The sequence below is a fragment of the Schistocerca gregaria genome, chromosome X (assembly GCF_023897955.1).
Source record: "Schistocerca gregaria isolate iqSchGreg1 chromosome X, iqSchGreg1.2, whole genome shotgun sequence".
NCBI lineage: Eukaryota > Metazoa > Arthropoda > Insecta > Orthoptera > Acrididae > Schistocerca > Schistocerca gregaria.
In genome coordinates, this window is record NC_064931.1 from 208,079,509 (window position 1) to 208,103,327 (window position 23,819).

Here is a 23,819-nt window from a genome sequence, read left to right on the forward strand (position 1 = left end):
TCTTTTAATATTGTTGTCATCGGCATGTTACAAAGTGACATATCACAGCTGCAGTGATGCTGCCACACACAGCCAGTGAAAATTCTGAACTCATCACAGCCTGCAGGAGTGTGAAACAGACTGCAATCCAGCATCTTTTAAGGTGACGACGTAGAAACCAATGAAAACTGTTCACAATAATCTTGTGAAGATCCCTTACCTTTCCATCTGACATTATACTGCTGTGAACTGTTGCACTTTGCAACGCAAGAAACACACTGCCCAAGATACAACACATTTATTGAACAAAAAAATAGCTGCTTCGATAGTAGGTAACTGCTTCAACAGCAAGGAAGTAGAAGCCAAGAATACAGTAACAAGTGTATCACAGTAAGTACAAAGTAACTGTGGATCACAATACGGCCAAACTGGTGCAGAGATGCAAAGGCACTGGTCAGAGACCAAGTTCACCAGGAAAAGTACATCTGGAGAAAAGCTAGTAGCAAGCACTTGTTTGGCAATCATCACTGGATAGATGTTAAATTCATGCTGGTATGAACTGAGTCGAAGGATGAGAACTCTCAGTAGGAGAGAACTTAAGAGCTTGGGCCGAAAAAGCCAAAATGTCCTATTCAGAATAGGATCACTAATGGTGAACACACTGTGCTGCTGCAGAAGCTAACATCCCTGCGTATCAGCCAGCTTGAGAATCTGGGAGAAAAACTGACGACTTCTGGCACTGGCGGTTGTCTGACATGATGAATTTTGAGAGCAATCCTGCCTGATAGGGTGAGGAGCACCCGTCGCCTGGACTAGGGAAGGCTCTCTAAGCCTGATTGCTGTCCTTTTGCCGACTTTTACAGCTGCCTGCATAGAAATACTGTGGCAACTATTTCCCTGTCACGTGGTGCGTGGATGCAAGTAGGTTCCATGTTGTTGGCACTCTCTGCAGGCGCCGGCTTAGCCTCCTGGTGGCTGGTCTTCACAGTGTTGAATCACACATTCCACTACATCACTACATTACAATTTACCTAGAAGTATATCATCATATGACGCAGATAATTTTTCACGTAAACTTTTAAGTCCTGTACCAGAGGAATAGACTTTTTCTGCCAGGATAATCTCACCAGGTTTAAAGTAATCAGGTGGTATATACTAAACAATGTCTACATTAGGGTGACTTTGGAGACACCAGAGGTATTTTGTGGGATGCCTGTTAAGTGGTGACTGATCAGATTAGTACCTCAACCACCACCACGTCTGATTTCTACACCTACTGCATCATCTGCTGCTATTATTCCTTGATAAATTTGCATTGATTTGTCTCCCTTCACCTCTGGAACCCTAGATGAATTTCTTGTCCAGTAACATGTAAGGTGGTTAATGGATTATGTCTCTTACATCCCTAATGCTTCATGTACAGAGCGCATATTTTTTAGAAGTTCGGTGCAACTCCGGGTACTTTCATTGAACTACCTGCTTACAGCCTCCCATCATGACAAGAATAAAAATTTATTGTTGAAGTCAAAATCTTTCCTCCACCTCTTCCTCCCCTTTTTCAAATAGAGTCATTACACTTTGCAAAACTTGAGTTGCTTATGATTTGTACGCTTATCAATCTCATTTTGCCCAGCAGTTAAATTTCTTCCATCTTTATTTGGATAAAGTATCATTTTTCACTATTCTCTCCTACGAATCAATGGCCTTGCCACAGTGGCTACACCGGTTCCCATCAGATCACCAAAGTAAAGCACTGTCGGGCATGGCCAGCACTTGGATGGGTGACCATCTGGGCCGCCATGCACTGTTGCCATTTTTCGGGTGCACTCAGCCTCGTGATACTAATTGAGGACCTACTCGACCAAATAGTAGCGGTCCCAGTCAGTCAGAGACAACCATCATAACGACCGGGAGAGCACTGAGCTGACCACATGCCCCTCTTACCCACATCCTCAGCTGACGCCAACATGGCAGTCGGATGGTCCCAAAGTGCCACTTGTGGCCTGAAGACTGAGTGCTCTCCTATGAATACATTAGTATCTATGTTTTTCATTCCTTCTTGATCTCAAAACTGCATTAATATACAGAGGCATAGAGTTTATTTTTATTTTTTGATGTATTTAAAAAAAGTATATAGCAGGTTGTCAACACTTTTCATCAATCTCAAGTTCTCTTACAGATTATCAGAAAAAGAATGTGAGCATAAATTAAACATTAGTAACTGTACTTTTAGGAGAACTGAGGCAACAATTTTCTACATACTTAAACATAAACTTCCTGGCAGATTAAAACTGTGTGCCTGACCGAGTTTGAGTCTCAGTCCACCACAAAGTTTTAATCTGCCAGGAAGTTTCATATCAGCGCACACTCTTCTGCAGAGGGAAAATCTCATTCTGGAATACTTAAACATACATTCGAACCATCATAAAAAATTAATAGTTGGCGTTACACATCTTTGACATCACTGAGCATCATTAAATCGTGGAGTTTCAAGATACAAGTCTAACAAGCCTCAGAGTGTACATGCGAGTTAAAGAAAAATGTCACAAATTAAAGTATATCAAAAAAAAAAAAAAAAAAAAAGGAGAGCAACATGGCAGTATTATTCAGAAAGTAATCAACTAATATTATATGCTGCATTAGAGAATATGAACTCACCTAGCTGGAATTCCAAGACATTCATGCCACGTAGCTTCACCCATATGCAGTTGTACATTTCTTCTCCACTAAGGAGAAAAAAAAAAAAAAGAGTCATACTCAGGAAAGAAGAGAAGAAAGGCATTCATTATAAATTAAATAGCTACAACTACAGCTACAGCTACCACCACCACCACCACCACCACCACCACCACCACCACCACCACCACCACATATGGGCAAACTCTTTCATCCTTGGGAACTAATTAAAGGTGATCACTCTTTTTTGGGAACTGTTCATTTTTACTCATTCACCGTGCATATGTGCACGGCATATAGCTTTTATGAAAAATTGAAAATTAGTAGGTGCCAAGAGGGGGCACTTGCCTCCCATCTGGGGTATAGAGTTTTTATTCATTACAGAATTCTCACACACTTGTGGAAGTATTTTTTGTGACTCTGCAAAACCTCTCTTTTAGCCAATTGTAGTGTTATGTGGTTGATTGCAGTGAAATAATGCACAAAAAAGCAGCCAAGTACAGACTGCTCACCAATTACGCACAATCTGTCGACCGCCATGAGCATAATAAATAAACGTGTAATAATTAGGCAGTAAAGAAATAACAAATAAGCTTATGCAAATAGGTTCGAAACAATAGATAACGATTGGTGGGTGACAATGAGCAGTCTAGTACTCGGGGCCAATTTTTCATGCGTCACCCTGTACCACTGAAATAATATTGTAGAAGTTACTGTATTCTCTTCACAAAATGTGACACCAGACATTTTATTATGGTGCACGGGTTTCATTTGGCTGTAAGTCGGTCTGCCTTCCATAACAATGGACATGCTGTTTTACCTTGGATCAAAAATGGATGGAAAACGACCACTTCTGTGTGCCAAGCCAACTTCCCTTGCATATGTAATAACGAAAGTATGTCTTCTGCTATTTATCAAAATAGTGAAGTAAGCTGATATGCCCTTTTGTTATGCGTGTTACATACCACATAATTTTTACGTAATATATGTAATTATAAAATATATTTTAATTACCAGTCAAGGACATTGAATAAAATATGAAAAGAATCAGAAATCCAGAGTTCAAAAAGAGTTTGAAACAGATCTAGAATGGGAATGCACAACAAACAAAACTAACAACAACTCGATACTGAATTAGGAGCAGTTGGCAGTGAAAATGCGACGAGTGGCCACGAGAAGAAGTGCAAGTCCAGCCGAGGGAGGCTAAGACCGAGGCTGGAACAAGACCGGCTGACGTGCTGTTACAGGAATGAGAGTGACTGTTTCCCATTCCCAGGAGCTACACGTAGAAAGCTGCAGCTAAAGTGAACTATGAAAGACTGCTCCTTAGAATTCGTTCCTCACTCCTTCCATTCATCTTTCTTTGGACCCGTTAGTTCATGAACAACCCAGCTCTAACCAGCACCAGCAGCAGCAGTAGTAATTGAGGAAAACACCCCCCCCCCCCCCCCACACACACACACACACACACACACACACACACACACACACACACACAAGCCATTGCAGACTGCCACTTCTGTAAATTATGCAAACAACAAACAACGACTGGTGCTCACTCACTCAAACTGATAATTATGGGAATTATACTGCTTGTCAGACGAGGCAGCACATGAAGCAAATAGAGAGTTCTCCATATTGTAAGCTCCCAGGTACTCTCTTTTCTAGCTTACACTAAGCAGCTCTGAGTTTATATTAAAATATCTTACCAGTGTGTACGGACAAAGACTGGGAATCTGTCAGGGAGCACTGATGTCGGTTCTGCAAGGCAGCGCATTGTGTAAGTCTGCAGGCGAGTGTGATCACGGTAGCTCATCGTGCTCCCTTCCACCGTCAGCTGCTGCCAGCGGCCCTGGGCCCATGTAGGGAACCTGCACAAAATGTGTACTGGAGTTATCTCTCTCATCAGTCGCAAGTGAAGCAAGGAAACATTTTGGTTTCAGATTTTACACTTCACAAAACACCGACATATGAATGCCGTAAATACAGCATTCCCTGCAAAACATGCGAGTTCTTGTCGATAGCAGAATACACGAAACACTTGTCTGAAGTTTCACCCATATTCAATTACGTAACACATTAGTGCAGATAGTTCAAATCTCAGATCAAGGTACACATTTTTCCCTCTGGCAAGTTTATCTGCACTGCTGACCCTAAGAAGTAAGTCAAACTTAAGTTCTCTGCAATACTCACACAATCACTATCAAATATGGGCAAAAAGCACAATTACCAGAAGCTATTTTTTAAATCATCATTTCATTGTTTGCTGAGTGCAATGCATGCTTCAGTGGAACATATGGCCATGAGAGTATTTCTTTCATGTGTGTTCACCTATTACATTATTGATGTTTATTTTTGTTCAAAGCTGCTTAACATCTAATATTTCTTGACTTAACTTTATTCCCGTCTTTACGATGTAACCTTGTGTAATTTTGCACAGAGAATGTTGTGCAAGATGAACAATTCAATTCATCTACACTATCTAGATCCAAGTAGATGATTTCATAAATAGCTAACTAAACATTCATAAGAAAGGATGTAAGTACATCTGAACAAGGAATTCTAAATAAATACACTCCTGAAATATATATATATATATATATATATATATATATATATGTGACGCCCCCCATGTTATTACCTGGTGTCCCAGAACACAGTGTTCTGTGGCACCAGGGTATAATATGTGCATGCTGAAGGGTTGTAGTGATAGAGATTCACTTGTCACCGTCAACAGTGATATATGCCAACTGTTCTACTTCTGAAAGCAGTGATTGTACTATGTGTAGAGGTGAACAGTTTGCGGGCCTGCAGGAAGCTGGATGGATGTAACAACAGGTTGCTGCACATATTGGGAACAATGTAGTAGTGTGTCGCTGCTGTCAGCAGTATTCTGTGGACCACTGCCACATGCACACATCAGGTTCTAGACATAGTACAGGTGCATATCCAGTAAGTAACCAGTGCCCACTATATTGTGCAGGTTATCATCCCCATATAACTGCCCCCCCCCTTTTTTTTTTGACAGGAAGTTGGTGCTCTTTTTCAGCATAACATGTAGAACCTGCTGTGTCACCGAGAACCATCGTGAACTCGGTCTGCAGCAGGACTAAGATCACGTGCAACTCTGGCCAGACTAACACTGACACCACACCATCACCAAGCAGGGCTACTCTGATGTCATGAAAGGGTCAACTGGAGGGTGCAATGGCACTCTGATACCATCAGTGATGACAGTATGTTCTATCTGTTGGGAGTGAAGGACATACAAGTACATGTCTACAGTATAGACCTGGTGAGCAGCCCACTATAGAGTATCCACACACAATTCACCACAGGCTTCATAGTGCGTGGGTCATCAGTTACAGCTCGCAGTCTCATTTGGTGTTTCGCCAGGTAAAGTAACCAGTGCCCACAGCATTGTGTAGGTTGTTATCACTATACAACTACCTTTCTCTCCCCGCCCAGGAAGTTGGTGTTCTTTTTCAGCAGAACAATGCTTGTCCGCATACAGCTGCTGTGATGCAACATGGTGTACAACTGCCCTGGCCAGCAATATCAGGTATGTTGCCAACTGAGCACATAAGGGACATAATTAACCAGGAAATTACTTGTTTCCTAGAGCCTGCACGAACCATCACCAAATTGCAACAGAAGGTGCAAGATGCTTGGAACAGTATCACAGGATGCCATTTGCACACAAGAATACAGGCCTGCATTTCCACAGAGAAGGGGCAGGTACAGTGTGTGGATACAACTGCTTGGGCACTCTTTCCTGTGATGTACATTTCATTTGGCCTGAATTTGTTATCATATACTCCTATAGTGATGAACTACATGTCACCCTACTTGTCAATAAAATGATCTTGTCCTCGAGTTTGTAGAATTGTTTTCCTGATCATGTATGAGGCAGGAAAAGGACTAATTCCAAACTATATTTTATGCAAAATTGCACATGAATTCAATAATTTCATAGATTGGCAAAGATGCTTGATTTAGTTTACATTTGTATGGCCTACAATATAGTAATCGATAATATGTGCATACAGTATAGTTTGGTGATTGACTATATTAGCATATACTGTAAGTACAATTAAGACCCCAGCAACAAACAAATTAGTGGTGGTCTAGTTAATAATATCAGTAGTACAAAAAATATGTAAGTGACTTCCATGCCATAATAATGGCAGATGATGAGCAGTAATACCTCAAAATGTGTCACTAATTAATTAATGTCACAAGATTAATATTCCTTCAACATTACGACTGACTGTAGTATATACATGTACCATTTCTTGTATCAATCACGGAAAACTGATCTGCCAATGTGGTGAACGAGAGGCCTTTTTCACTTCGAGTATATACCTATATAATTATTTTTCCGAAACTAAGGGTAGTTATTTCAGTATCACTCGTGACTCTGTGGTGGATGAAGCACTATCTCATATTTTTGCACTGAGCCCATTCTCTGAATGCACGAATTCTGAAGTTTTCTGTATTAGTTTGGAACTAATCTGTCTTTAGCACAAGCTGAAATTTTGGGGAAGCTCAAAAACTTCTTAAATTTGGCAATTTTAGTCTTATTTTGTCCCAGAACAATGCACTGACCACTGACAAGAACCTTTCATTCATATAATGTAAGTCTAGGAATGATGATGGTAACAGGGTCCGCATCTTAAATTTCAATTTTTATGGTGCTTGTCCAGAGGTTGTAGCCTATATGGCCCCGTAATGCTTGGTTTAGACTATCAAGTTATCGCAGCAATTTACTTGTGTAGAGGAACTTGCAGTGCGATTTGCGAGTGTAAACATATCGCCAAGTCGACCTGCGACCGTAGCAATTTATTGCTGAAGTGACTTGCTGGACATTTTCCTCTTCCAGTGTGAACACCACGCAGGAAGTGTCTGCAAGTAACTTGCAGCTTTAAGGATTTAGTTCCATTTCCTGCAAGTAGGAAGCACAAGTTTTAGTATGTCGTCTGCATAACACTCATATTTAACATTTTACTTAATGTGGTGGCTTAATTTTATGCAAGCATCTTATGTATTATATGCAAACAAATTTCAGAAATGGAGAAGAAACGGGAAAGGATGGAGGATATGGAACATTTTACTGAAGCTGTGGAGAGCTACCACAAAATATGGAACGTGAATAATCGAGTCTTTAAGGATAGAGTGAAGAAGATGAGCGCATTAAATGAAATCTCGTCGATATTCGACACATCTGCGAAAGAAGTACAGAGACAGTAGCATAAGTTGAGGACAGCCCATTTACCACCTGCATCCACTCGCTTGTTGTTTTAGGAGTCTAGAAAAAGACGATGTGTAATTATTACATGTTCTATTTAATTAGCTTGACACTTCCCATTTTAAGAGCATTAGAATTTTTTTATAAGCATATCATGCTGTAAAATGCAGTTTATTTCATAGAAATGGCTCTACATACATCGGGTAAGACCAGAGCAAATCGTGCTGACGGGAATATGAAACAAGTAAATTAGGGACTTGTATGAGTCTCCTACAAAGAAGAGATTTCAAAATTGAAACTTTTTTGGTTGTATTGTACACATAAATAAATGAAATGCCTATTTTATTCGTAGCTCACCGGTAGCTATAAACCGTAGAGTGACTAGCAAACGTTCCTTTGCTGAAATAGCAGTACGGAACTTTGTGTCACGTTTTGATATGAAGGGCGCTATTAACATCAACAACAGATCATTTGATAACATTCTGCAAAAGTTTTCAAAAGTATCCCATGCTCTCGATACTAAGTTCTTGCAAAAGATTATTATAGGCACCATTTTGCGATCTTCTCATTATCTACTCTTTTTCTTTTTCACGTTTTGCATTACAATTACAAGAGCTGCAGCATATCTCACCTGCCTACTTGTCATTTTACATTTCGGCTGACACTCTTAGTGGTACTGAAAGCACGTGTAAACGGTATCACCAAGTTGTCGACGCAAGTTTCTTGCGAAAGAATCTTGCTTAATTCTTGCGCTGCTGTGTGAACACAGCTGCAAGCGGCTAGCAATGACTTGCTAGTGTAAACCCAGCTTAAGAAGAACGTGGCGGCTCACCTGCAGGGCGCGGCGCGCGCCGACGCGGGCCACGCGGGCGGCCTGACGGGTGCTAGGCGCAGCATCTCGTGGCCAGCCGCCGCGCTCCGCAGTTCGCTGCGGCACGTAGAGTCGCTCGAGAACGCCAGCAGCACGCTGCCCTCCGTCTCCTCCCGGAACAGCTGCACGCCATTATATATTACTCACAGGCGATACAGGGGTGGGTTAGCGGAGAGGTGGTGATGGGAGACAGGCAGACGCGGTCACACGGTTTGGTTTTGGAGGGGGATGGACAGAGGCAGGCGCCAATACAATGTATGGCTCTGCATGTTGGGTGGAAGGTGTGGAGGTGCAGCTATTTCTTTGGGGGGTGGGGGGTGTATTCACCACTAACTCCCAGCCTTTCACACACACACACACACACACACACACACACACACACACACACACACTTTTAGCCTAAAACATAGCTAAGATTTTCGTAGTAGTAGTAGTAGTAGTAGTAGTAGTAGTAGTAGTAATAATAATAATAATAATAATAATAATAATAATAATAATAATAATAATAATAATACTCACCAATAAAAAGAAGAAATTAACACAACTAATCGAAATATCCATACCCAATACAACAAATATACAAAAGAAAACAGGAGAAAAATTGAAAAATACATCCAACTGGCTGAGGAAGTCAAGGACGTGTGGCATCAGGATAAAGTTGACATTATACCAATTATACTATAACTACAGGAGTCATACCACACAATATCCACCAGTAGATCATTGCAATACAGCTACATTCAAACTTATATATACAGCTACAGAGATCCGTAATTATTGATACATGTTCAATTACCCGAAAGTTCCTTAATGCAATATAATATATACAGTGCAGTTAAAAGGAAGTCACGCTTGATCAAGGTCCGCATGTGTTGTTGTTGTTGTTGTGGTCTTCAGTCCTGAGACTGGTTTGATGCAGCTCTCCATGCTACTCTATCCTGTGCAAGCTTCTTCATCTCCCAGTACCTACTGCAACCTACATCCTTCTGAATCTGCTTAGTGTACTCATCTCTCGGTCTCCCTCTACGATTTTTACCCTCCACACTGCCCTCCAATGCTAAATTTGTGATCCCTTGATGCCTCAAAACATGTCCTACCAACCGATCCCTTCTTCTAGTCAAGTTGTGCCATAAACTTCTCTTCTCCCCAATCCTATTCAATACCTCCTCATTTGTTACGTGATCTATCCACCTTATCTTCAGTATTCTTCTGTAGCACCACATTTCGAAAGCTTCTATTCTCTTCTTGTCCAAACTAGTTATCGTCCATGTTTCACTTCCATACATGGCTACACTCCAAACAAATATTTTCAGAAATGACTTCCTGACACTTAAATCTATATTCGATGTTAACAAATTTCTCTTCTTCAGAAACGCTTTCCTTGCCATTGCCAGTCTACATTTTATATCCTCTCTACTTCGACCATCATCAGTTATTTTACTTCCTAAATAGCAAAACTCCTTTACTACTTTAAGTGTCTCATTTCCTAATCTAATTCCCTCAGCATCACCCGATTTAATTAGACTACATTCCATTATCCTCGTTTTGCTTTTGTTGATGTTCATCTTATATCCTCCTTTCAAGACACTGTCCATTCCGTTCAACTGCTCTTCCAAGGTCCGCATCTCTTTCCATTTTTGACCAGACATAACGTCTGAGAAAAGAAAGAAATAATAATAATAATCTGAAGAGCCAAAGAAACTGGTACACCTGCCTAATATCATGTAGGGCCCTCGTGAGAACGCAGAAGTGCCGCAACACGACATGGCATAGCCTCGACTAAAGTCTTTAGTAGTTCTGGAGGGAACTGACACCATGAATCCTGCAGGGCTGTCCATAAATCCGTAAGAGTACGAGGGGGCTGGAGATCTCTCTTGAACAGCACATTGCAAGGCATCCCAGATATGTTGAATAATGTTCACGTCTGGAGATTTCGGTGGCCAGAAGAGTGTTCACGGAGCCACTCTGTAGCAATTCTGGGCGTGTGAGGTGTCACATTACACTTATCGTCCTCTACTGGAATATTGCTGTGCGGTGTGGGATCCTTACCAGGTAGGATTGACGGAGGACATCGAAAAAGTGCTAAGAAGGGCAGCTCGTTTCGTGTTATCGCGCAATAGGGGTGAGAGTGTCACCGATATGATACGCGAGTTGAGGTGGCAGTCACTGAAACAAAGGAGGTTTTCTTTGCGGTGAGATCTATTTACGAAATTTCGATCAACTTTCTCTTCCGAATGCGAAAATATTTTAGTTGACACCCACCTGCGTAAGGAGAAATGATCATCATCATAAAATAAGAGAAATCAGAACTCGAACGGAAAGATTTAGGTGTTCGTTTTTCCCACGCGCCATTCGAGAGTGGAATGGTGGGGAATTAGTACGAAATACCCTCTGCCAGGCACTTTAGTGTGAATTGCAGAGTAACCCTGTAGATGTAGATTATCCTGCTGGAATTTTCGAAGTCCGTCGGAATATACAAAGGACATGAATGGATGCAGGTGATCAGACAGGATGCTTACATACACTTCACCTGTTAGTTGTATATAGACGTGTTAGCGGTCCTATATCACTCCAATTGCACACGCCCCATACCATTACAAAGCCTCCACCAGCTTGATCAGTCCCCTGCTGACATGCAGGGTCCTTTGATTCGTGAGGTGGTCTCCATATTCGTACACGTCAATCCGCTCGATACAATTTAAAACGAGACTCTTCCGACCAGGCAACGTGTTTCCAATCAACAGTCTAATGTCGGTGTTGACGGGCCCAGGCGAGGCGTAAAGCTGGTCGTGCAGTCACATCAAGGGTACACGAGTGCGCCAGAAGCCCAATATCGATGTTTCGTTGAATGGTTCGTACACTGACACTTGTTGATGGCCCAGCTTTGAAATCTGCAGCAATTTGCGGAAGGGTTGCACTTCTGTCACGCTGAACGATTCTCTTCAGTCGTCGCAGAAACGTGTGAGATTTGATGTTTTGCCGGATATTCACTGTACACTCGTGAAATAGTCGTACGGGAAAATCCCCACTTCATCGTTACCTCGGAGATGCTGTGTCCGACCTCTCGTGCGCCAACTATGATACTATGTTCAATCCCACTTAAATGTTGATAACCTGTCATTGTAGCAACAGTAACCGATCTAACAACGGCGCCAGACACTTATCCTATACAGGCGTAGCCGACCGCAGCGCCGTATTCTGCCTGTTTACGTATCTCTGTATTTGAATACGCATGCCTATACCAGTTTCTTTGGCGCTTCAGTGTATATTACTCAGCGAGTATCCCACAAACCGGAACCCAGTACAGTTAACAGGTTGCCTAATTAACGGTTTCCAGGAACAACAAAAATTTAATATTCAATATTTCGCGTAGTTATGACGGAATTTAGAAATTCAAAATAATGGTGTACTCTACTCATTAATAGGAATACTCTAAGTTTAAATATTAAGCAACGGAAGGGGAAGTATTATAGCTAGAATTTGTGTTTTTAAGCTGCACAAGTGATGGGCGCATAATATCCGGAAACTATTCATCCGGTATTTGAGAAAGGGCTCTTAGCGACTTTCAACAAACTTTAAGCACGATTTTAGAACTTTTTCTCGCTTACGTGCGTATCACAGTAGCTCATTTGTAAAGTAATCCAATGTTTGGAACTGTTTTATACATGGGTTTTCCATTCTTTTAAGACTCGGGTGTTTGTTGCTAGCCTCCTATATTGTTGCTGGAACGTGCACTGAAGTGCAGGAGCCGTCAGAACAGGCTGAGCCTGGACTGCCTCACGCCATCCCTTTCGAGGGATGGCTGTTATCGCTGCAACATCCTGTTTTTGGTTACATCTATTTTTTTTCCATGCCACTTCAACCTGACAGTCAAAACCGCTTATTATAAGCAGTTTCTGAAATAACTGATTTTCGGATTTTGCTCCAATTATTTCCTGTAACGAAGGTAGATATCGAACAAAGATTGAAAAATTTTACACTGTTTCACGATACATAGAATAAAAAAATAAAAAAGGGGGATATAATTAAAACTTAGTCCATCCACCGTGCGCTGCTTTTCTCGCAAAGTGGTAAGAGGCTGAATACTACAAAACCAACAGTATTCTCCTACTGATTGCAATTTTTTGAAACTCCACTCAAAAATAATGTTGTAATAGCGGATTACACCGCTATCTGGGTATTACGAGTAGTCGATGCTGAGATTCGTTCCAGAACCACGGTCGTAAAGAGGAGACATGTTCAGTACGTTGCTCCGTGTCAGACTACAGCAGCAACCCTATTATTTAATTGTAGTTACACCAAACTGATTCGAACAAGATAGAGGCAAGGTATCTATGGAAAGTTCTGAGAAAGCAAGTGTTCAAAGACAAGTTGAAGCAGACATTCTCTTGTGGGGATGCCGTCACTCATCCGCCACTGTGGCATCTCTAGACAAGAAGCTGTAGAACACCGAAAATGCCAGCCATTTTTCTCTTCTGCAGGACAGTGTTTCGAATTCTGTTTGCGTAATTGTTCCGATTTTCCTCGTCTGTGCTTAGACAGTGCTTTATTTCCAAACAATAAGAATGCTTTTCGATTAACGGTGTTTTCGCGAGCGTGCATAGACATGATGAGGGCTTTTAGAGGTGAGAATGTTTACCGTTTGAGACTCATGTTTAAAGCAGGACGTCACGATTTCCAGGAAGGGGACACGTGGTGTCTCGTTAGGACCATCAGGAAGAATGCAGTCGGTGTTATTCTGTGCTATTTTCGTAAACAGGTCCTGTTAGAGCAAGAATTTCCATGCGGGCAGGGGAGAGGGGCAGGGGATTGTGATTGATTTCTTTCTACAATGGTTTACATCAGTTTACAGCTTTAACGTTTAGCTATTTTTCGACATAAACATCATTTCTGTCGATGCATTTTTGTAGACGCTGTGGCAGTTTTTATATGCCCATGTCATACCAGCTCGCCGCCATGCTTTCCACAAAGTTGTGAACGACGTCTTTCACCTCGTCGTCGGAGCTGAACCGCTTTCCAGCCAAATGTTCTTTTAACCTAGGGAACAGGTGACAGTCACTGGGCGCCAAATCAGGACTATGGGATGGGTCGGTGATTGATTATGTCTTGCTGGAGAGCAACGGGTTGCCGAGCTATTTGGGGGCGAGCGTTGTCATGGAGAATATGTACGCCTTGATCAACATTCCTCTTCTCCAGTTCTGAATTGCCCGTTTGAGTTTTTTTAGAATCTGACAGTACCTGTCAGCGTTAATTGTGGTCCCAGCGAATCAGCTCCGACGACGAGGTGAAAGGAGAGGTTCATAACCCTCTTAAACAGCATGCCGGCGAACTGGTACGACATGGGCATACAATAACTGCCACAGCGTCTATAAAAACGTATCGACAGAAATGGTGATTATGTCGAAAAAATAGCTAAATGTTCAAGCTGTGAACTGATGCAAACCATTGTAGAAATAAACAGTTCTATCTACTTATAAAAAAAAATAGGAGACCTTGTGTTGGCAGAAGAGCCAACACCGTGTTACTAGTAGAGGCCGAAATGCACGCGTTTTAGCTCACGCACGCTGGCGTGAGGAGGGAAGGACTATACTGACGTGAGGTCTGGAACATGACAAGGAATTAGAATTCAGAAAGCGGACGTAATTAGTTTGATACTTGACTTTAATCCATTAATGATGAACGTCGTTCTTGACGGTACATGATTCACAACATTATCTGTTCAGAATACATTCTAGAATATATTATTTGTAGTAACTGAATATGGCGCCTTGCTAGGTCGTACCAAATGATGTAGCTGAAGGCTATGCTAAACTGTCGTCTCTGCAATTGAGAGCGTATTTTGTCAGTGAACCATCTCTAGCAAAGTTGGCTGTACAACTGGGGCGAGTGCTAGGGAGTCTCTCTAGACTAGACCTGCCGTGTGGCGGCGCTCGGTCTGCAATCACTGATAGTGGCGACACGCGGGTCCGACGTATACTAACGGACCGCGGCCGATTTAAAGGCTACCACCTAGCAAGTGTGGTGTCTGGCGGTGACATCACACCTTACTTTTGGGATTACCCTCTTATGATGATCGCTCGGGGTCATATTCAAATACGTAGCTTTCGTCACCAGTTATAATCTAAGAAAGTTTCGCTCGTCTTTAAACAGTTGTTTAAGTAAGCTTCTGATCGTCTTTAAGCACTCGTGGCACCAACTTCGCCGCTAACTTTTCACGTTCAATTCTTCTGACAGAACCCCTTTATATGTACCATAATTTATTCGCAGGATATTACTGATGTCTCGGGTGGTCTGTCTACAATCCCGCAGGATCAGATCCCTCACTTTCTGAACATTTCCTGATGCAATGCCAGTTGATGGGAACGGTATTCATCACCAGAACTGATAAGTCATTTCAAAAAGGGGCGGACATCGACAAAGTCTTGTCTTGCGTAAGCTGTCTCCAAATTTCGGTTATGGCATTTGGTTTCTGCAACGGTTTTGGCAAGTTTTATTCGAAACTTGACACAGACACGGTGCTATTTCAGGTAGGCGACTGCAAAACCGCAGACTCGCGTAAGCACGGCACTGTGACTATGCACACCAATTAAATCAGTTCGTAGTCAGTCGCCACATTGATAAAAAAAGGATGTACGGGGAGAATGCGCTATTTCAGTATAGCCTTAACCTTTGTCGAGCAAAAATCAAATCACGAGAATTTTGAATCCCATCTCTTATTGATGTCTGAGTCCCAATGTTGAGGTAACTGCAGTGATAGTACTTACGGCGCAGCGGTAGCGCGGCTGGTGATCGGCAGCGGACGCGTGCAGCAGCGACAGGTAGCGTTGGTTGGCCGGGCCCTCCCAGTGCCCCAGGCAGTCGTACGTCACGTCTGCAACATCGCACAATCCGCCTCACACTGAGCATTCTGCAAGCATGACAGCTGAGCTGGGTCAGTGCTGCTAATAAGGTGGGGTGGTGGTGGTGAGAGGAGAAAGGAGGAAAGAGGAGGAGAAAAACATGTGGAAAGAGGAGGAGGAGGAGGAGGAAATGATCATGAAGATGACAGAATGATAATACAACCACCCACTCTAACATATTAGATTCCATTAGTCAATCCTTTGCAAGGGAAACTTATATTCCACAGCATAGCCAATGTCAGTACACCAGAAGAAGAAGAAGAAGAAGAAGAGTGACACCCTGAAGACATCACACACATACTGTTTACCACCCCCACTAACAGTGATTAGAGATGACTGATTTCAAGGATGCTGACCTCTCGTTTTCACCCTCTCTTCCATGTAATACCCGACAGTTTCTACGAAATCAAGGTAGGGTGATTTAGCGGGCCCCTGCGGGTCCCGAGGTTAGAATAGGCCCGAGGTATTCCTGCGTGTCTTAAGAGGCGACTAAAAGGAGTCTCACACGTTTCGGCCTTGATGTTATAGTCCCCTGTAGGGTTTGACCTTCATATTTCAAAATCTTCCCGAAGAGCGAGTCAGTCGGGGAAGGGCGCCGTGCATAGTGTCCGTCATGAACTGAGACCTCTCGCATCCTTCGTCGACGTGGCTCTGCACTTCCACTCATTTTCCAGCTGTTAGGCGAGGTCACCCTCCTGGTGCGTTTTCCTCCATCCCCTGTGCAGTATCACTTTCTGCGCTGTAGACGATAACCGACTACTTAGCTAGTTTGCACCTAATATTCAGCCCAGTAGCCAGTCCGTTGTGTTGGGGCCGCTATGCACCCTGTTGGTTGGAGCCCCCTGACCACACAAGGATATAAGCTAAAGGCGGATATAAGCTCAGCCGAAATATTTGCTAAGAACCTTAAGGTGTTCCGAAGGGATAGGCTTAACGCGGATGGCGGTGGCGTGTTTGCTGCTGTCAGAAGTAGTTTATCTTGTCGCGAAATTGAAGTAGGCTCTTCCTGTGAGTTAGTATGGGCAGAGGTCAATGTTGGCAACCGGAATAAAATAATAATTGGATCCTTTTACCGATCTCCCAATTCAGATGATACAGTTCCTGAAAGGGTCAAAGAAAAGTTGAGTTTAATTTGAAACACGCACCCGAATCATACGGTAATAGTTGGTGGTAACTAATTTACCCTCTATATGTTGGCGAAAATACATGTTTCATTCCGGAGGTACGCATAAAGTATCATCCGCAATTGTGCTAAACGCATTCTTTGAAAATTATTTTGAGCAGTTAGTTCATGAGCCCACGCGAATAGTAAACTGTTGTGAAACCACACTTGACCTCTTAGCAACAAATAATCCTGAGTTAATAACGAGCATAAAAACGAATACAGGTATTAGTGAACACAGGGTTGTCGTAGCGAGATTGAATACTGTAATCCCAAAATCCTCGAAAAATAAGCGAAAAATATACCTATTCAAAAAAGCAGATAAAAATTCACTTGACGCCTTCCTTAGAGACAATCTCCACTCATCCCAAATTAATAATGGAAGTGTAGGCCAGATGTGGCTTAAATTCAAAGAAATAGTATCGGCAGCAATTGAGAGATTTATACCAAATAAATTTAACGACGGAGCTGATCCTCCTTGGTACACGAAACGGGTTAAACACTGTTGCAGAAACAACGAAACAAACATGCCAAATTTAAACAGACACAAAATCCCAAGACTGGCGATCTTTTACAGAAGCTCTAAATTTATCGCGGACTTCAATGCGAGATGCCTGTAACAGTTTCCACAACGAAACTGTCTCGAAACTTGGCAGAAAATCCTAAGATATTCTGGTCGTATGTGTAGTATGTTAGCGGCAAGAAACAATCAATGGCTTTTCTGCGCCATAGCAATGGAGATACTATCTAAGACAGTGCTGCCAAAGCAGAGTTACTAAACGCAGCCTTCCTAAATGCCTTCACAAAAGATGAAGTAAATATTCCAGAATTTGAATCGAGAACAGCTGCCAACATGAGTAACTTAGAAGTAAATATCACCTAAGTGGTGAAGCAACTTAAATATCCTTAAAAAAGGCAAGTCTTCTGGTCCGGACTGTATACCAATTACGTTCCTTTCGGAGTATGCTGATGGATTAGCTTCATAGTTAATCATATACAAGCGCGTTCGCTCGACGAAAGATCCGTACCCAAAGACGGAAAAACTGAACAAGTCATACCAATATTCAAGAAAGGTAGTAGGAGTAGTCCACTAAATTACAGGCCCATATCATTAACGTCGATATGCAGCAGGATTTTAGAATGTATATTGTGTTCTAACATTATGAATTACCTCTAAGAAAACCGTCTATTAATACACAGCCAACATGGGTTTAGAAAACATCGTTCCTGTGAAACACAACTAGCTCTTTATTCACATGAAGTGTTTAGTGATATTGGCAAGGGATTTCAGATCGATTCCGTATTTCTGGATTTCTGGAAGGCTTTTGACACTGTACCACACAAGCGGCTTGTAGTGAAATTGCGTGTTTATGGAATATTGTTTAGATTTATTATTTCCTGTCAGAGAGGTATCAGTGCGTAGTAATCGACGGAAAGTCATCGAGTACAACAGAAGAGATTTCTGGCGTTCCCCAAGGTAGTGTTATAGGCCATTTGCTCTTCCTTATCTATATAAACGATTTTGGAGACAATCTGAGCAGCCGTCTTCGGTTGTTTGCAGATGACGCTGTCGTATATCGACTAATAGTCATCAGAAGATAAAAAAAATTGCTAAACGATTTAGAAAAGATACCTGAATGGAGCGAAAATTGGCAGTTGACCCTAAATAATGAAAAGTGAAGTCTTCCACTTTAGTGCTAAAAGGAAATCCTTAAACTTCGGTTACACGATAAATCAGTCAAATCTGAAGGGCGTAAATTCAACGAAATACTTACGAATTACAGTAACGGACAAGTTATATTGGAAGTAACACACAGAAAATGTTGTGTGGGAGGCTAACCAAAGACTGCGTTTTATTGGCAGGACACTTAGAAAATGTAACACATGGACTACCCTTGTCCGTCCTCTTTTAGAATACTGCTGCGCAGTGTGGAATCCTTACCAGATAGGATTGTGGAGAACATCGAAAAACATTCAAAGAAGGGCAGCACGTTTTGTATTATCGTGAAATATGGGAGTGTGTCACTGAAATGGTACAGGATTTCGGGTGGATATAATTAAAACAAAGGCGTTTTTCGTTGCGACGCTATCTTATCACGAAATTCCAATCACCAGCTTTCTCCTCCGAATGCAAAAATTTTGTTGACACCGACCTACATAGGGAGAAACGATCACCACGATATAGTAAGGGAAATTAGAGCTCCTCATTCTTTCTGCGCACTATACGAGATTGGAATAAGAGAATTGTTCAGGTGGTTCGATGAATCCTCCGCCAGGCACTAAAATGTGATTTGTTGAGTATGCATGTAGATTTAACATTTTTGTCCATCCCTCGAAAATAAACTTGCTGATACCACAGTGAAGAAGAGATTTCCAAAACTTGAACCAACAAAATTGAGCCATTCAAGATGTTTGGTACGAACTGGTAAATCATGGGGTTGAACTGTATTTGTACGAGTACATTTGAAAAAAATCCGAGCGGAAAACTGGAAAGAAAAACTGTGCACTAAGGGATACAATGGCTTTGACAAAATAGAGTATCTCACATGCTTTCAGCCTGAGGAGGAGGAGGAGGACGTAAAACATCACAGAAACATCTGCACAGGATGGTTACAGGAAGGTGTAGCTCGAGCTACTGGATACTATAACCACGGAGTTAAACGACAGATTTGGTTCGCTCCCCGAAAATTAATTCAAATGTTTGACTATAAGAAGTTCTCAAGCTTTGCAAATGAGTTTCCCGAGGTGGTGTTTGAAAAATTAAAGCGATATATGATGAGTTTTTTATGTTCTAAAGTTGAAGTCGGAGTGAGTGGTATGTTTACGTCACATCCGTAATCCAAGTCTGAAGGAAATATAAAGTTTCCTGTATCTAAATGAACACCTTGGACTTCCGGAACATATTAAACTAAGATTTTCACCATTACTAGCTCTTTCGTTATCAGTAGAAGGATCGTTTTGTGCTTTGATGAAACTAAAAAATCTTTGTTATGAATGCGCAAGGACTAAGTTGTCCGCCCGCACTCAAAATGTCCATAGAAACAGCTCTGCTGGCGCCGATGAGAAATACAAAGAAAATCATTTCCCGATGACGTTACTGAGGAGTTCTGCAACAAGAACGGCAGAGCAAGTTGCACTAGAGACAAAACCATGGTGACTGAGCAACGTGACATACATCATACAAAGTAGTTTCGTGTTGCATGTCTTACCAACATTTTCAGGATACGCTACTGCTTGGATATGAAGGCTACGAACAACCCTTATGCGTGGTTAGTCACTGTGTCAGCCTACGTTACGAAGTGTTGTGCGAAACGCGGATGTGTCGGGTATATCGTGCATACACTAAAATTATCACTGTAATGTAGCTTGATAATACCGGTTTGTGTGTGTGTGTGTGGGGGGGGGGGGGGAGGGGGGGGGCGACAAATCAGCTGATCGCTAAACCGCGAAACAAAGTCAACACTCTCTTAATCTTGTGTGCAAGATGTATGAGACAGGCGAAATACAACTCAGACTTCAAGAAGAATGTAGTAATTCCAATCCCAAAGAAAGCAGGTGCTGACAGGTGTGAATATTACCGAACTATCAGTTTAATAATTCATGGTTACAAAATACTAACACGAATCCTTTACAGAAGAACAACGAAAAAACTGGTTTAAGTCAACCTCGGGGGAGATTAGCTTGGATTCCAGAGAAATGTGGGCACACGAGAGGCAATACTTACCTTACAACTTAAGACAGACAGAGGGGAAGCAAACCTACATTTATAGCATTTGTAGACTAAGAGAAAGCGTTTTACTACATTGACTGGAATACTTTCTTTGAAATCCTTAAGGCACGTGGTAATATACAGGGAACCAAAGGCTATTTACAGCTTTTACAGAAACCAGACAACAACATTATGAGTGGAGGGGCTTCGGTGGTTTAGAAAGGAGTGAGATGGGGTTGTAGCCTATACTCATTATTATTGTCTTTACACTGAGCAAGCAGTAAAGGAAACCAAAGAAAAATTTGGAGTAGGAATTGAAGTTTAGGAAGAAAAAACAAAACTACGAGGTTTCGCCGATGACACTAATTCTGTCACAGGCAGCAAAGGACTTTGAAGAGCAGTTGAACAGAGTGGATACTGAAACTTACTGGCAGATTAAAACTGCGTGCCGGTCCGAGACTCGAACTCGGGACCTTTGCCTTTCGCTGGAAAGTGCTCCACCATTTTTTTTTATCTCATTTTGTTCGTCATAGTTCGTTTTATCTGTTCGTGGCGGACGTTCCCTGACGCCCGTTGAAGTTCTTTGTTGATCAATTCACTCATTTTTTTATTACAGAGGGCAGCTAACCCTCTGACCGAACACGCTGAGCTACCGCGCCAGCCACCATCTGAGCTTACACAAGCACGACTCACGCCCCGTCCTCACAGCTTTACTTTTGCCAGCACCTCCTCTTCTACCTTCCAAACTTTACAGAATTCTACCGGCCGGGGTGGCCGAGAGGTTCTAGGCGCTAAAGTCTGGAACCGCGCGACCGCTACGGTCGCAGGTTCGAATCTTGCCTCGCGCATGGATGTGTGTGGTGTCCTTATGTTAGTTAGTTTTAAGTAGTTCTAAGTTATAGGGGACTGATGACCTCAGATGTTAAGTCCGATAGTCTAATTCGGGCGATGCTGAAGGAATTAGACTACGAAACGAGACACTTATATAATGCCTAGTGAATGAGTTTTGCTATCTGGGCAGCAAAATAACTGACAACCGAAGTAGAGAGGATATAAAATGTACACTGGGAATGGCAAGAAAAGCGTTTCTGAAGAAAAGAAATTTGTTAACATCGACTAAGGATTTAGGAGTTAGGAAGTCTTTTCGGAAAGTATGTGAATGGATTTTAGCCGTGTACGGAAGTGAAACATGGACGATCAACAGTTCAAACTAGAAGAGAAAAGGAGCTTTTGAAATGTGGTGCTACAGAAGAATGCCGAAGGATAGATCACGTAACTATTGGGGTGGTACTGAATAGAAATCGGGATAAGAGAAATTTGCGGTACAACCTGACTAGAAGTTTAGTGTGTGTGTGTGTGTGTGTGTGTGTGTGTGTGTGTGTGTGTGTGTGTGTGTGTGTGTTGCAATAGTTATTCGCAGATGAAGATACTTGCACAGGGTATAGTAGCATGGGTAGGTGCAGCAAGCTAGTTCTCAGACTGATGAACAACAACTATTAGTTTCAAAATAAAGCAAGAGAGTATGCAGGAAAATGAGTTCCCTGCGGTGCAGCTACTTACTGTAGTCGGAGAAGGAGCACCTGCGGAAGCGCAGGCTGAGGCTGGCGCCCGACGGGCAGTTGTCGAGCTCCGACACAGGCACCGGGCACTCGCCGCCCACGCCGCTGTACGTGAACGTGAAGCGCCCGTTGATCGGGCAGTACTCCGGCCGGATCGGCTCGCCGCCAGAGTCGTGCGACTCTGCAACAACCGCACAGTCCTTAAAACGCTCTCAGTAGCGAGAAACACCAATTCGTCAATGACCTGAACACATTTAAGTACTGCACACGCTTACAGCTGCAATTAAAATTTCGAATACTGCTCATCTTCAGGCACTAGTCTAAAATACAGGGTGTATCAAAAAGAATTATCCGCTTTGACACGTATATATTTCTGAAACTAATAAACGTTTACGATGAATTTGGTTTTTGATGAACAGGAAACAAAAAGTTTTTTCATTCCTTTTCACACACCCCTTGAGATGCACGGCATATGTCAATCCGGTATTCAGATTGTTCTCACACGGCAGCGAGTTTGTCTCGAGTTGCAACTTCCACAGTTGCTGTTACGCGACGTCTCACTTTTTTCATTGTTTGTAACGGGTCACGTAAACAGTCTTTTAAAAATCCACATAAGAAATAATAACGTACAGTCAGGTCCGGTCACCTTGGAGGCCAGTAATGTAAGGCTGAACCGTTTGGTCCACTGTTCAGTTATCCTTTGATTTAAAAATTCCCACACTTCCAGATGCCAGTGTGGCGGTAACAGATCCTGTTGGTAAATGAAGTCGTTCGCATCAGTCTTCAATTGTGGGAAAAGAAAGTTCTCAAACATATCGAGGTATGTGCTTCCTGTAACAGTGTTCTTGGCAAAGAAAAATCGACCAACAGCTTTTCCCGTGAAACTGCACACAACACATTAAATTTGGAGAGTCCCTCCCATGCTGTACAACTTCTTGTGGCTGTTCCGTACCCCATATTCTCACATTATGACGTTTCATCTTTCCATTTCACTGGAATGTTGCCTCGTCACTAAGCCGGCCGCGGTGGTCTCGCGGTTCTAGGAGCTGAGTCAGGAACCGCACGACTGCTACGGTCGCAGGTTCGAATCCTGCCTCGGGCATGGATGTGTGTGATGTCCTTAGGTTAGTTAGGTTTAAGTAGTTCTAAGTTCTAGGGGACTTATGACCATAGATGTTGAGTCCCATAGTGCTCAGAGCCATTTGAACCATTTGAACCTCGTCACTAAACACTAAGCGTGGAAGAAAACTGATCCTCCATTTTGCCAAGAACGAAATTACAGAATCCACACATCGTTGTTTGTCACCTTCACGAGGAGCTTGCAGTAGCTGAATTTTGTGTAGTTACATGTGTAAACGTCGACGCAACAAATTCAAGACGGACATCGGGGGCATGTTGAGCTGTCGAGCTGCACGGCGAACGGATTTCTACGGACTCTGAAACTATGGCGTTCGACGTCTGTGTCAGAAACTCGCGGACGGTCTCTACACAAACATGTCTCTCTGAATTGTTCATGCCATCATCTAATTGTCTGTGCCGTAGGAGGATCCACACCCTACCTAGTACGAAAGTCACGCTGAACAGTTATTACTGACCCGCACTGCGCAAAACGTAGAACACAAAACACTTTCTGTTGTCTCGACACCATCTTTATTAGAACTGAAGTGGACGCACAATGCTGCTACCTAGCGGGAACTGTGTAAAACTCGTGAGTTT

General features: G+C 42.5%; 1 protein-coding gene and 1 pseudogene across 1 annotated transcript in view; one reads left to right on the forward strand and one right to left on the reverse strand.

Annotated features, from left to right (window-relative positions):
* The window catches only part of LOC126297729 (uncharacterized), a 283,119-nt gene that overhangs the window by 24,735 nt on the left and 234,565 nt on the right, over window positions 1-23,819 (reverse strand). Inside the window, exons 4-8 of the mRNA XM_049988870.1 lie at window positions 22,105-22,284; window positions 15,539-15,645; window positions 8,736-8,896; window positions 4,365-4,526; window positions 2,638-2,705 (exon numbers count right to left, since the gene is read on the reverse strand). Coding sequence (XP_049844827.1) covers window positions 2,638-2,705; window positions 4,365-4,526; window positions 8,736-8,896; window positions 15,539-15,645; window positions 22,105-22,284 — 678 coding nt within the window. The remainder of the gene's footprint in view (window positions 1-2,637; window positions 2,706-4,364; window positions 4,527-8,735; window positions 8,897-15,538; window positions 15,646-22,104; window positions 22,285-23,819) is intronic.
* Window positions 1,675-1,792, forward strand: LOC126299819 (5S ribosomal RNA; annotated as a pseudogene).